Genomic DNA, 13,517 nt, shown 5'->3' with positions numbered 1-13,517 from the left:
TATATATATATATATATATATATATATATATATATATATATATATATATATATATATATATATATATATATATATATATATATATATATATATATATATAAATGTTGACAGATGGGTGGGAAGTTTGTTGGGGCTACCCATATGGAAGTACAATTTTGCTGAAGAAGGTGGATTCTTTCATCGGTTCCTCATTTCTGCCTTTTTTGTTCTTTTCTTCCCTTGTGGTCTCTACTGTCCTCTTTCATTTTTCCAGTGTAAAAGCTACCGTACAAACTTCATTAAACAAGATGAGAATCGTATAATAATCCATTACTTACTTTATACTGAAAGCAAGAACCTCATGTATTATTATTATCATCAGTGACTTTTAATATGTAGCACGAATTAGATTCAGTCTCCATTTGTTTATACATTTAAAATAAAATGTCTTTATTTACATTGTACTGTAATTTAATAGTAAGAAGTTTTGGACTTATTTCAGAGCAGCAGTGTATTTGTTACAAATATAATAATAAAGGATAAGAAGGATGTAAAAGATACTAACATAATTTAGCTGGAAGGCAAGTTTTTCGCTTCCATAGGTAGTTCTTAATATAACTCTATTTTCTTTCGGCAGAACGGACGTTTGAAGACCACGAAAACCTTGTGGAGCCGCTCCTAGCGTGGATAAGAGACAGTGACAACAAAGTCCTCTTTCAGGAGAGGAAAGAAAAATTTGAGGTTTTCAAAAATCCACAGGTTAGTCTCCTTTTAACATCAGCACACACCAGCTTCACCTCTCTGAATACAGTAACAGGTACTGTATATTAACTGTTCAGAGCTGGGATATCTCAACGGTTCAATATCTCCTCTCATTTGGGAATTATAAAATATTCTTCCGCCGTGTAGACTGACCCTTCATTTTAATGTCCTCAATGTAGAACATCCGGCAAAACGGCTTTAGGCAAAAGTCGGACAGCGATTTTGGCATGTTTGTTGTTATAACGGAACCCTTTACAATCTCAGAGCATTTCATGGGTTTGGTCTGTTGGCACAGACAAATAGGCGGGTTGGAAAAGCAGTGAGATATGCTCATTTTTAAAGGACTCCATCACTTTCTCCAACAAAAGGCAGATCTGGTTTTTACAGCACATCTCTATTAATTTATATTTTTAACATTTGAGGTTTCCAACTTTCCCTCTGGGCTTTTTCCTTTGGTGAAAACAAGGGCTCGAATTCTGATTATTGATCAGTTTGTGCCTCAGTTTCCAACATGTGGAAATAAAGTTGCTTACACAGGACTGGAACAAGGAGGCAAAGCTAATTCTAGCTTTTTATTTCATCTTGTTTTGTTGAATTTGCACATTAAGCTCTATTATAACCAAAACTTGACAAGAAATAGTCGACGGCAAGTGAAGATATCAGCGTACCGGGGGTGTGGCCTTTAAGTATGGACTGTAGCTAAATTATACTAATTATAATATACTAATTAACATCCGAACATATTCAATGATTAAAATATTCATCAAACATTCATTCATTCATCTGATCGCTAATTATTTTTTTAGACTTTCAAGTCTCCAAAATCTACACAAAAGTTTAGATGTTTCAACTTGAGCATCTTTCTTAAAGCAGTAAAGATTCAGAAGGCAGCATTTTGTAGACTTTTGGGATATTTCAGATATTCCCACAGGAATAAATGGCTTCTGGATGACACCCGTTCAAACAGAAATGTTTAGGAAAATGTGGCAACAGGAGACGACAGTGATTACTAGACTAATATCAACCTAAGGTGGTGCAGTAAGAACGCTAGTCAAAACTAGTCAAGTCAAGTAAAGTCAACAATCCGTCAACTAATCGGATTGACTCTCAAAATTATTCAATGGCTATTATTTAGCTCTGAGCTTTTACATTTTGCATGAGTTTAAATGATGCACTTAATATATATGAATCACATTAAAGATGGACACTTAATCCAAAAATACATCTTTTAATGAACTTTACTGTCAGTCTCCGCCATATTGTTTACCTGGCGCTGTATTCTAGTGCACATGTGCAACTCTTAGAGATGGAAAGGTTCTGCTGAAAAACCCGCGTGGTGACAACAGCGGCTGAACGTATGCAGTTCTCAGCTGAGATGGAAAGGATGTCTTTCTCTTAGTTTTTTTTGCCGACAATAGTCGACAATTAAATTTGTCGACATCGTTGCACCTTTGGATATACGGTTTTATATTTGTATTCTTCATAGGAGCACACGTGAATATGGAAACAAGGCATCAAACTTATTTTACTCTCCACTAAAGTGATGAATAAACCAAGAATCCAGTATGATGAATAACAATCACAGACATCTTGTTACAAAATCTTTCTTAACTTTATTCAATTCTTGCAGAACTTTTATCTCTGGAAGAAGGATAAGAAAGCTCTCAAAGACATAAAAGAGAAAGATAAGGAAATATTAATACAGGTAAATAGTTGCACACACACACACAGTCTGAGTGAAATGTCATCTTTAAGCGACCCCTTGCATCACTCCGTCACCTGTGCAGGAGAACTTCTGCGGGACGTCCATCATCGTTCCTGATCTCGAGGGAGTCCTGCACCTCAAAGAAGATGGCAAGAAGTCCTGGAAACAGCGGCTCTTCCAGCTCAGAGCTTCGGGAATTTATTACGTTCCCAAAGGGAAGACCAAGGTCAGTGGGGGGAGATGACACACAGAGTCAGAAGCAGTGAGATATGAAAACCCTGCAGATATAATCAGATTTTTCTCTGTCAACTTAAAAGCTTGATGAAATACCTGTCATGTTTCGCTAGCCCTCTGTTTTTCTAATATGGTCTTCCCGGCTTATCAGGTCCTCTCTTGTTTCAAGCTTCTCAATACAACTTTTCCTCCCTGCAGAACCTACATCACATATCTCAGATCTCTTGGCAGCTCCGTCTCCTAAACATGCCGGTGGTAGAGGACATTAAACCCCACCACACCACTGATCTTCATATTAGGTTCAGTGTACTAGAAAATGAGAAAGAAAAAGATAATGTTCTAATGAAGTCCTCCTTTCTATCTTTCCAGTCATCCCGTGACCTCGTCTGCTTCGTCCAGTTCGACAACTTGAACGTCTACTTCGCCAAAGACTTAAACAAATACAAGGCCCCGACCGACTTCTGCTTTGTTCTGAAAGTAAGTCCACTTATCGACGTCTCACAGCTTCATGCCTCTTCTTCTACATTTGATAAGCTGCAACTTCCCCTTGGATGCTGAAAAAAGCCTTTATCTTACATTACCAAAGATTTTAATGCAGAACTGAATATTGCCGAGTGGCTATTTGCGTGTGGCCGGCTATGCAGCTGTTTGCTTTACTGGGAATTTGCTGTAAATAGTTTAATTTGAAGAACTGAAAGGAGACTGTCTCAATGAGTTTAGCTGTGGTTGCCAACATTTCTTTTAAACAATGTACATGCATTTATTTAAGATGAATTAAAGTGAGGATAGCAGCAATGGGGAGGTACTTACAGTATGTATGCAAGATTCAGTAACGCGGACATGACAAAAGCAAGAATTGTGTCTGGTAATGTGGATGTGAAAGTCTGCGTCCTTCATTTTCTTGGGGAAACATTAGAACGAACACTGAACATTAGACTAGATATTGAGGAGTAGAGCAAAAACAGCTGAAGTAAAGATTTCAGTAACAAACACCTCCCAGAGTGGATGCTGCAGAAGACCAGCGTCCTGTGGTTTGGGAGTCAGCTTGTTGAAGATGAACACTTGATAACAATGATATGAATTTAATAATAGTGAAGCTGTTTTAAGCATTAAACGTGTTACATTTGGGCGTGTTTGACAGATTGTCCTTGATGGACAGCCGGGGTGTTATGAGCTGCTAAAAACTGCAACAACTCAAGACTGACGGCGCAGCAGTTTTAGCTTCATCTTTAAACGTTGTGAGAAGCTGCTGCAGGTGGTTTCTAATACAATTTATTTTGTGCACAATCTGATCATTTGTCTTTAAATGAAAACTCTGCTTCCTCTTTAAGGAGAAAACTGAGAAATCAATATCAATTTAAGCAAATATTCCTGCGGTGAGAGTTGGCATCTTCTGGCACGTAAAGGAGATCATCACTCTTGGCCTTGGCTGCAAGTTTTACAGTTTTCTTGTTCCTCCTCGTTTTCATAAATGCTGACAGAACTGTGGAAGAGGAAATGAATATACAAAATCCCTTTAAAAGACGCTGACCTTTATCCCTCAGCTCAAAATCTCCCTGTGGCTTCTCAGACTTTCACCCGATGCCCTTTAACAGTCATTTAATGAACTTAAGTGTTAAAAGTGTTAAAATTAGTAAGTAATTGAATTATATACAGCCGCTCAGAGGCAGAGTCAGTAGATTTTAGCTTCCTCTGAATATTCATGTGCATAAATGACACAATGCTCGGAGGCATTTTAAAAAGAACACATTTAGTGTGGCGTTGCCCCCAATTTTCTTTGCAACAAAAAGTTAAACATAAGAATGTAACAAACTACTTTATCTCTCCCCACTTGCTCTCTTCTTTGATATTGTTTCTGCATGACTGGCGAAGTCAAGCCAACTTTATTTATAAAGCACTTTAATCAGCAACCACTGACCAAAGCCCTGAACATATGAATTACATACATTTAGACAGGTGGACTTCTCTTGATTCTTACAGATGTTTCGCCTCAGATTTCAGTGCAGAACTAGAACAAGCCTTATATTTTTCCTATTTGTCTTAAATAATGCAACACCTATCCTCTGGTTACCCATTTTACCAAAAGCACAAGTTGTCATTGTGGTGTTCATGTAAAGGTACCAAAACTGGAAACGCTGCAGTTGCTAAACTTTATAAACCACATGAGGTGATACTGTCACAAGTTGCTAAAAACTCACACAATTTTCTTTTTATTTACTTTTTTGACAGAAATTAAAATACAAAGACATTCAGTTTAGTGATCAATATGGCAAAAGAACTGGGGCCTCATTTATAAAGCTTGCGTGCGCACAAAACAGGGCTTGAAAGATGCGCACGCCACCTTCTACGCAAAGGTTGGGATTTTAAAAAAACTGAAAAATGTGTGTATCTTCACGCCAACCCTGACCCTCGCGCACGAACATTTTGAAGATCTGGGGAACTGGCGACGCAGGTGGTGAGGTGGTGAAATGAAGCCAGATTCATGTCATACCTTTAATGTAATCACATATCAGACTTATAGATCCATGTACACCCAAGCCGGTGTTCTGCCGAGTTGTCCTACCTTGGCAGAAAATACTACCGTACGATCCTCCTTTCTTTTATCTCAGTTTCTTTTTTTTCAAAGGCTTTTTCATGCAAATAGACGATTTAACAGCAGGAAGTCAGAATGTGCTTCACATAGATCTATGTGTACGACGCGTCGGTGGAAGAAAAAAAACGTCAAATCACGCTTCCACATAGATAAATGTTGATGTCTATGTGGAAGCGTGATCTGACGGGGTATTTTCTTCCGCCGAAGCGGCGTACACATAGATCTATTTTGAAGCACATTCTGACTTCCTGCTGTTAAATCGTCTATTTGCATGAAAAATAGGGGTGTGCAAACAAGGGTACCTCACGATTCGATTCGATTTTGATTATTGGAGCTTCGGTTCTTCGATTATAACGATTGTCGATTCGATTCGATTATTGGTGCCACGATTCTTCGATTATTGTGATTTTTAATGCTTTTTTCCATACAAGATTGATTTTGTCTTCATCTGTGGCTACATTTGTAAATAAATAGCCAATCAATTAACTCAGTTCCTCTAACAACACTGATTAAGTAAATAACAAGGTTTTTTGAACATTTGACATGTATTTTTCAAAGACACAAAATAATTTATTTTATGACTATGTAAACATTTGCTCTTTGACTTACTTAACTTTGACCAGGGAAAGCTGCACTTGCATGAGAGCGCCCTCTATTGGTGGAAAACACTGAAAACGGTCAAGCCCTGGATTTAATGAGTTCATTAATTCAAGTAAACAAGATATGTACTTCCATCAAATTTATTTAGTGTAAACATATCTGCCATATTTCAAGTGAACAATAAGAAATGTGCATTCTTGAAAATGAAATGATTCAGCAGCTTATTCGATTCCAAATCGTCACGTGACGCATCGCGATGCATCGACACATCGATGAATTGCACCCACCTCTAATGAAAAAGCCTTTGAAAAAAAAGGAACTGAGATAAAAGAAACGGGGATCGTATTTTCGTCTGAGGTAGGACACCTCGGCAGAACTCCGGCTCGACACGTCTCATTCATCCCGACGCGCAGCAGAAACAGGTTGCAGGAGCCGCTGCGCATGCTCAGCAGGCTCATTCATATGCAAACACAGTCATCAAGTAGTTTGCATTGACCATTTATGGTAAAAAGTGGGCGTGTAGAGGGCGGGATATGAGGCGAATTCACGTGCGCAACCTTCCAGCTGGACTGTGATTTATAAAGAGAACATTGCGTGCAAGTGTGCGTGCACACGGTTTTATAAATCAGGATTTTTTTTGTGCGCACGCCATTTTCATCTTTGAGCGCACGTACACTTTTAGTATGAATCCTACGCACTATTTTATAAATGAGGCCCCTGGATTGTGGTTTCAAGCACCTGAAGTGAGTTTCCTCCACAGGGTGGCTGACTCCCCCTTTAGAGATGGGGAGACAAGTCTAGTGACCTGGAAGGGACTTGGACTGGACTCTAGTCCCAGAGTCACTGCTCCTGGAGAGGAGCTTATCGAGGTGGTTCACCCGTCTGGGGAGGTGTTTCTGGGTTTATCGGTAGAGAATGGCCGGGAATGCCTTTGTATCTTCCCGAAGGAGCTGGAGCCGTCTCTCTTAAATTCAGACCATGTAATTTGTTGGTAACAAACCGAACTGTTTGTCTCTACAGCATCCCCAGATTCAAAAAGAATCCCAGTACATTAAGTATCTTTGCTGCGACGATGAATGGAGCATGAACCTTTGGGTGACTGGAATAAGGATTGCAAAGGTGAATTTAGCATCTCTGCCTTTCATAACACATTCTAGTGTCCCCTGACCCAGATTAATTTAATTTGAGCTCTGTGGTGCGTTTCTTCTGCTTTCAGTACGGCGCCTCACTGTACGAAAACTACAAAACAGCAGAGAAGAAGGCGGCCGTCAGCAGCTCTGTTTGGTCAAACCGCAACACTCCGACAAGCTCCAATCCATCGACACCCTCACCTACAATCAAAGGTAGTGAGGTCTTTCTTTGACTCATGTGAAACTACCCAGATGTGATGAGAGTAGTAACAAATATATTCTTTGAAAGGAAACGTCTCGCAGGTGTTTCATGTTTCTGTTCTCTTTTTCAGCAAAAGCACCAACTCAGGCCAACGGTCACGCTACCAAACCCCAGCCAGGGACTGGCCCTCAGGTAAACTGATCTTAAAGGTGGACTTCAGTGAAACAAATATGATCCCAAATCAATCCTTTTGTGTTCTGTGAAGAGGGAAGTACAAAATTACCAAATACCTGTGGTTCTCTTGAGGGATCAATATTTATTCATAGTCTCTCGTAGAGGAACTGACACTTGACCATAGAGTCTTAGAAAGGTTTCTTCTGAAACATCGTGGGAAATAGATCGTTTCACTTCGACATTTCCAGCTTTGACAAAAATCCAGTATTCACCATGTGAAGCGCAAAGAAATTTATGTTACAGCTGCTCTGGAAAACAGAGCTTTACTCAACAACAATAAATAAGCTGAACCTACATTATTCCCCCAGAGTTAGTTTCCTCATCATTGGAACCACAAGACATCTTCAAGATACTTCCGGGGAACTTTTATGGATATTATGAACTCATAATAACATGAAACTTCATGACAACCGGTTACAGTTGTATTTAAGGAGCTGGGAGAAGTAAATCCTTGGCCCATCTACTTAAGAGTGCGATAGATTATCCCCTGAATGCCTTGGAGGACGTTTATGTATGTTTTTCATTATCCTAACCACCTTCCTGGAGCCGAGTCTCCTACTGTGACCTGGAACTTGTCTGTCCAACATGGTATAGGATCTTCTAATCTCTTGAACAGTCCAAGAGGAGATGACGATGTTCCTGCAGCAGCTAAGAGCTGTTGAGGAATTTATCAAAACCAGTTCATAAGTCCGCTTGTGGTGTAGTGAGTTTTTATTTCAGCCAGCGGTGAGCATGATCTACTCAGACGCGTGTCTGGGTTGATATGCTGACACAGAGTGATTTTGCAACAGGGTTTTTATACAAAAAGTTCAAAGCACAGACGGTAAAGGCTGAATTATGCTTCTGCGTCAAAATGGCGCCGTGCCTACGCCGTGTGGTTTTCGTCCATGCAGACCACACGCCGTCACTGACGCCGTCTCTGACGTGCACCTCCCAAAAATTGTAACTACGCATCGAGGAGACGTAGACCACACGCAGACGGAGAGGGCTGTGATTGGTTCGCTTGGAAGCAATGCATTTCCGGTTTGAATCAGTAGTGAACTTTCAGCGCTCTTTTCTTCGTTTATGTGTGATTTTTTTTTTGTTTTGGTTTTTTGCACAATAGTTGTCCTTATTTCTTTGATTTACTGTGACTGGAAAAAGTCGGATAAACCATTCAGAAAAAGATCGCTAACTAGTGGCCGCGGGGGGTATTGCACCGCGACCAAATGGAGAGACGGAGAAGTCTGAAGGGTTCACCACGGCGTCACGGCTGCGGCGTGTGCTCTGCGTTGGTGTGACGCAGAAGCATATTTCAGCCTTAAGAATCAACAACCCAAAGGTAAAAGACAAGGAGCAATTAAAAGCTATTTACAGTCAGATGCGACCGTTCAGTTTGGGACTACCCCCTGAGGAGTCAGGAAGTCCATGATATGGTATCCTCCGTGGATCAAGTCCTCGTCTCTGCAGGGGCTGGAAGTCAAAGCCACTTCCACGGTGCCTGTCTCAGCAGGGACAATCTGTCTCAAGCATTGTATGAGACTGGAGCCAGTCGTCTTCCCTGCAGGGGGTAGGAAGCTGGAACTTTCTTGACAATGTGTCTCAAGCAGGGGTGCAGGGGTATGAGGCTGGAGCCACTTTGCGAGTTGTCTTCCCTGCAGGGGGTAGGAAGCTGACATTCAGGTCGACCACGGTGCTGTCACAATGCTTCATCAGAGCCAAGAAGTGACGTGATGAAGCTCCGTCTCCTGCGTGGCCACTTGCAGGTTCTACAACGTGAAGAAGAAACGCAGATAAACAGGAGCAGATGCAACTTTGTACTGAAGGCTGGACTGATTTTGTTTTGATGGTCAAATCATTACTCACTCTGACTTAAAAATGCATTTTTGGATAAAATGATCCATATGTACACATAACAAGGTTTTACACAGATGTCCAAAAACAACATAGATCAGGGTTAGTTGTTCGTTTGCAGGACTTTCAAAAGGTTGAGAGCTTGGGATCATATTTGCTCTCATACTGAGTTGATGGCACATCCTCTAACACCAATCCTCTGACAAGCAACATGTCCACTTTCTGTAAATATTTGATCATAACATTTTATTCTATTTTGCCAGGACTTTGGAAATGTCCCGCCTCCACCATTAGATGATTTCCTCCCTCCTCCGCCCCCCGACCCAGTCTTCCCTCCTCCACCACCTCCACTGGCCGCCAAGAGTGCCACCAAGCCTGCTGTCGCACACCAACAACTCCCCAGCAACCTCCCTCCACCTCCACCTGCGATGGACGACCTCCCTCCCCCACCACCGCCTCCACCCATGGACGACTCCATGGAGAACCCGCCAGACTTCCTCCCGCCTCCCCCTCCAGCTACCGGCTTTGGTTCCATGCTCCCCCCTCTGCCTGCTAAGTGTTCACCACCACCTCCTCCTCCACCGGCTACTTCTGGGGGCTTTGGTGAATCCCTGCCTCCTCCACCACCAGATCCAGGATTTTTACCTCCACCCGAGCCAGTGTTCACAGGAACTGGAGTACCGCCGCCGCCGCCACCTCCCCCACCTCCTCCCGCTGCAGCAGCGCGGCCCCCCGGGTCAGTGAGGAAGAAGCCTCCTGCTCCGCCAAAGAGGACTACACCTTCACTGCATGGAGGAGGAGGAGGAGGAGGAGGAGGAGGAGGAGGAGGAGACCTCATGTCAGAACTGATGGTCGCCATGCAGAAGAAGCGTAGTGATCATTAGCTGGAGCAGGAAACTTCGGAGTGTTAATAATATAGTATGAACTGAACCCTCAAAACCACTGTCCCTCTTTCCTTGAAGCCAGAAGAAGTTTTTGTCTTCTTTGAACAAAAATTCAAGACTAAACTTTTAAGCAAATCCAAGTGTTTTGAAAACATATGCTTTCATTTCACTTCACAAGATATTTCCTATTAAACTGTACATATGTTTGCCCGGAGGAGCTGTAAATACTGTAAAAACACATTCCACATATCCCCAGGGAAAATACAGTTGTATCCAGTTATCAAAGTAAAACCACATAAATAAACTTGGAAAATTCCTGGTTTCATAAAAATGTGTGAATCCAACATTATTGTGTAGTTTTCTTGTCACTGAGTGTAGCTTAATTTTGTTGGCTATTAAAAACACATGCTATACCTAAAAGAAACGTCCACCCTGCTTTAAATGCAATGGTAAATAAATATGAAATCTGAAAAAAGATGAATATGTAGCCTTATGATTTCATTCAATTTCTTTTCCTACAAGAAGCTGGAGATTATGATATAGAATATGTGTTTCAATTTAAGCTTCTCATAAAAACAGGAAGTTATATAAATATGAATAAACTCTTCTGTGTTCAACAGTCTGAAAGTGGTGGTCTGGTGGAGCTACAGTGGATATTTCAGTTTCTACTGTGGATCTGACTGACTCCATCCACGTTTCCTGAACGAGGCCCAATGTCTCCATCATCCCTCACAGACAGCATATAGCACATACAGCAAGATTAAGCATGGGTTAAAAACATCCCCTCTTCTACATCTGGGCCGGTCTGACCAAATCTCTGTTTCTCACTCCAGCATACAGACCTGTTGAAGTCGCAACGTATTGTCCACATGGAGCCGCTGAAGAGCTTCTGGACTGTTTTAATCAACTACAGGACAAACAGATTGTGTTTTGTGTGATTTGCAAAGCTAAAGGTCTGATGGTGGAGTTCAAAGGTTTTAATGTGGTGCACGGTGATCCACGTATCTGTCACACTTCAAGAAAAAAACAGGGTCATTTTGTGAATCTGGAGTTAGAATAAGTTAAGATAGCAAAATAAATCCAGATAATTAACATGCCTTCCACAGACGAAATAAGATCTAGTATGAGGATATTAAGGTCAATACGTGATGGGTATGGGGGAACAAATTAACAAAAGAAAAAGGTAAAAGTCAAAATTGTACACTAACACGTGGACATTTGCAAGAAAACAGGCTTTTCCTGCTTTGTACATGTGTACATTTTCAAGAAATTGAAAAAAAACAACATCCAAATAACTTATCCGAAAGGCAGGAAAGAAAGAGCAGATGTCTCAGAAATACAGTGACTGCGCATGCGCTGTAGTTCAAAGATGCTGAAAAATGGATTCTTGCAGCCATCTAGTGTCTGCATACTGCTACAACAGTTATTCTGATTAAAATCTAGTGTTAAAAGTAAAGGACAACCCCCTCAAAAGTGAATATAAATGTAGTTTCATATGATAAAACACAATATATTGCAATATTACAAATAACACATTTTGAGATTAGACTTAAAGGGGACCTATTATGAAAAACACGTTTTTTCTTGTTTTAACATATATAAGTGGTCTCCCCTCACCCTGCCAGCACAGGGGAGACAAAATACCATGAAATTCTGCAGGGTCTCTGACCCCCGCTTTTCAGAGTCCCCCAGTGTCACGTGACCTTTTTTTGAGCCATTCTGAATCTGCGCCTATGGTGACGTCACCATAGGCGCTCATTTCCATAGGTTCAGCCTCCGCTGCTGTAGCCACGCCCACAACCAGCTCTCTGGCTCTGGCTGGAGCGTGCGCCGTGGCGCCGCGGATCCGGGTTAAATCATCCAGGTTCCCGGGTGGTTTGGGAGCTGGGTCCTCGGGGGTCTGTCCCAGGCTGGACCAGCTTCACCCTCCGAGATTTTCAGCGAAATCTGTCGGTTTGATCACCAGTAACGGGCGATGCGCCGCGGATGCGCTCCGGAGCCGATCTGTGCGCCCGCCGTGCGGTTGCGGCGCCCGTCGCGCAGAATCCGCCGGGCAGATCCGGCTGAAAATCCGCTGGTCGGTCCCCGGGAGTCCCTGCTACCAGTCCAGGCCGGTTCCTGCGGTCCCGGCCGGTCGGAATCGGTCAGATTCCCCGGTTAAAGCCGCGGTGATGCGCGCTGCTCCAGCCTGGTTCCCAAAGCGCGGTCCGTCCGACTAAATTGTCCAGGTTCCCGGCTGCTTTGGGAGCAGGGATTTCTGGGGTACGTCCCAGACTGGATTAGCTTCACCCTCCGAGATTTTCAGCGAAATCTGTCGGTTTGATCACCGGTAACGCGCCCCGGAGCCGCGCCCGGCGTGGCTCCGGGGCCACGCCGGGCAGCGGATGCTGACCAGCGTTCAGCATCCGCCGGGCAGATCCGGCTGAAATAGTGCATAAATGTTATTTATATACAACTCATATTTTATTTTTTTAACAATAAAGTTGCCATTTGTGAAAATTCAGTGTTGTGATAATTTACAGGCTCGGGCTGCTCTGGCGGAGCGAGGTTTATTCTCCTCCCCTGCTACACGTCATTCAGGGAGCCAATCAGCACAGAGCCTCATTATCATACCCCCCCCTTCCCTAAAAATGAGGCACAGAAAAAGGGGTTAGAAGCGGTAAAACTAGTGACAGGGCCTACAGGCTGGATTTCTGATTTATGTAGAAAAAACAAGCTTTAGATTGTTTTTAAGACATTCAAGGCCTGTTTAAAATATACATTAAATGCCATAATAGGTCTCCTTTAAATGATTATTGCATGCTCTTTTAAAAGATAACAGTAGCTGCTGACATTGATACTGAAACAATTTCTTGTGATCTAGACAGTTACTTCAATTAATCAAAGATTTCACAGCATAATGTAATTAAGTAGGATTTCCAAATCTAGGGAATAAGTCATCAAAGGGTCTGCAGGCAGGAGGTGGAACAGCTGGCGCTCTGGTGTGGTCACAACAATCTGGAGCTGAACACGCTCAAACCCCGTGGACATGACGGTGGACTTCAGGTGCTTGTACACATCCAATTCAATTCAATTCAATTCAATTTTATTTATATAGCGTCTAATACAACAGATGTTGTCTCTAGACGCTTTCCAGAGATCCAGAACATGAACATAAACATAAACATAAACCCCCGAGCAATTATTATATAAACAATGGACAATCCAGAGTCAGGAAAAGGCCAGGAAGCATCTCTGCAGACCCATCACACCCCAGACACAATCTGTTTGAAGGAATTTGACACGGTATAAATATATATAGCTCATCACAACTTTGTTAGCTCAACGCCAACTCTTTCGTTGTTCGGTAAACAAACCCCTG

At 42.2% G+C, this 13,517-nt stretch overlaps 1 protein-coding gene across 2 annotated transcripts in view; it reads left to right on the top strand.

Moving 5' to 3' along the window:
- Positions 1-10,650, top strand: part of apbb1ip (amyloid beta (A4) precursor protein-binding, family B, member 1 interacting protein) — a 33,148-nt gene extending 22,498 nt beyond the window's left edge. The window contains exons 7-14 of one of the 2 annotated variants that reach the window (XM_061713636.1): positions 617-738; positions 2,372-2,446; positions 2,529-2,672; positions 3,050-3,157; positions 6,894-6,992; positions 7,090-7,216; positions 7,336-7,397; positions 9,536-10,649. In XM_061713636.1, the coding sequence (XP_061569620.1) occupies positions 617-738; positions 2,372-2,446; positions 2,529-2,672; positions 3,050-3,157; positions 6,894-6,992; positions 7,090-7,216; positions 7,336-7,397; positions 9,536-10,156 (1,358 nt within the window). In that variant the 3' untranslated portion in view covers positions 10,157-10,649. Of the gene's footprint in view, positions 1-616; positions 739-2,371; positions 2,447-2,528; positions 2,673-3,049; positions 3,158-6,893; positions 6,993-7,089; positions 7,217-7,335; positions 7,398-9,535 lie in introns of both variants that reach the window. The other variant, XM_061713637.1, reaches the window with a different exon arrangement.
- The last annotated feature ends 2,867 nt before the right edge of the window (positions 10,651-13,517 follow it).

Source organism: Cololabis saira, chromosome 22 (assembly GCF_033807715.1).
Source record: "Cololabis saira isolate AMF1-May2022 chromosome 22, fColSai1.1, whole genome shotgun sequence".
NCBI classification, from domain to species: Eukaryota; Metazoa; Chordata; class Actinopteri; order Beloniformes; family Belonidae; genus Cololabis; species Cololabis saira.
Note: the sequence above shows the minus strand (reverse complement) of the source record. Positions and strands in the feature narration are given on the sequence as shown.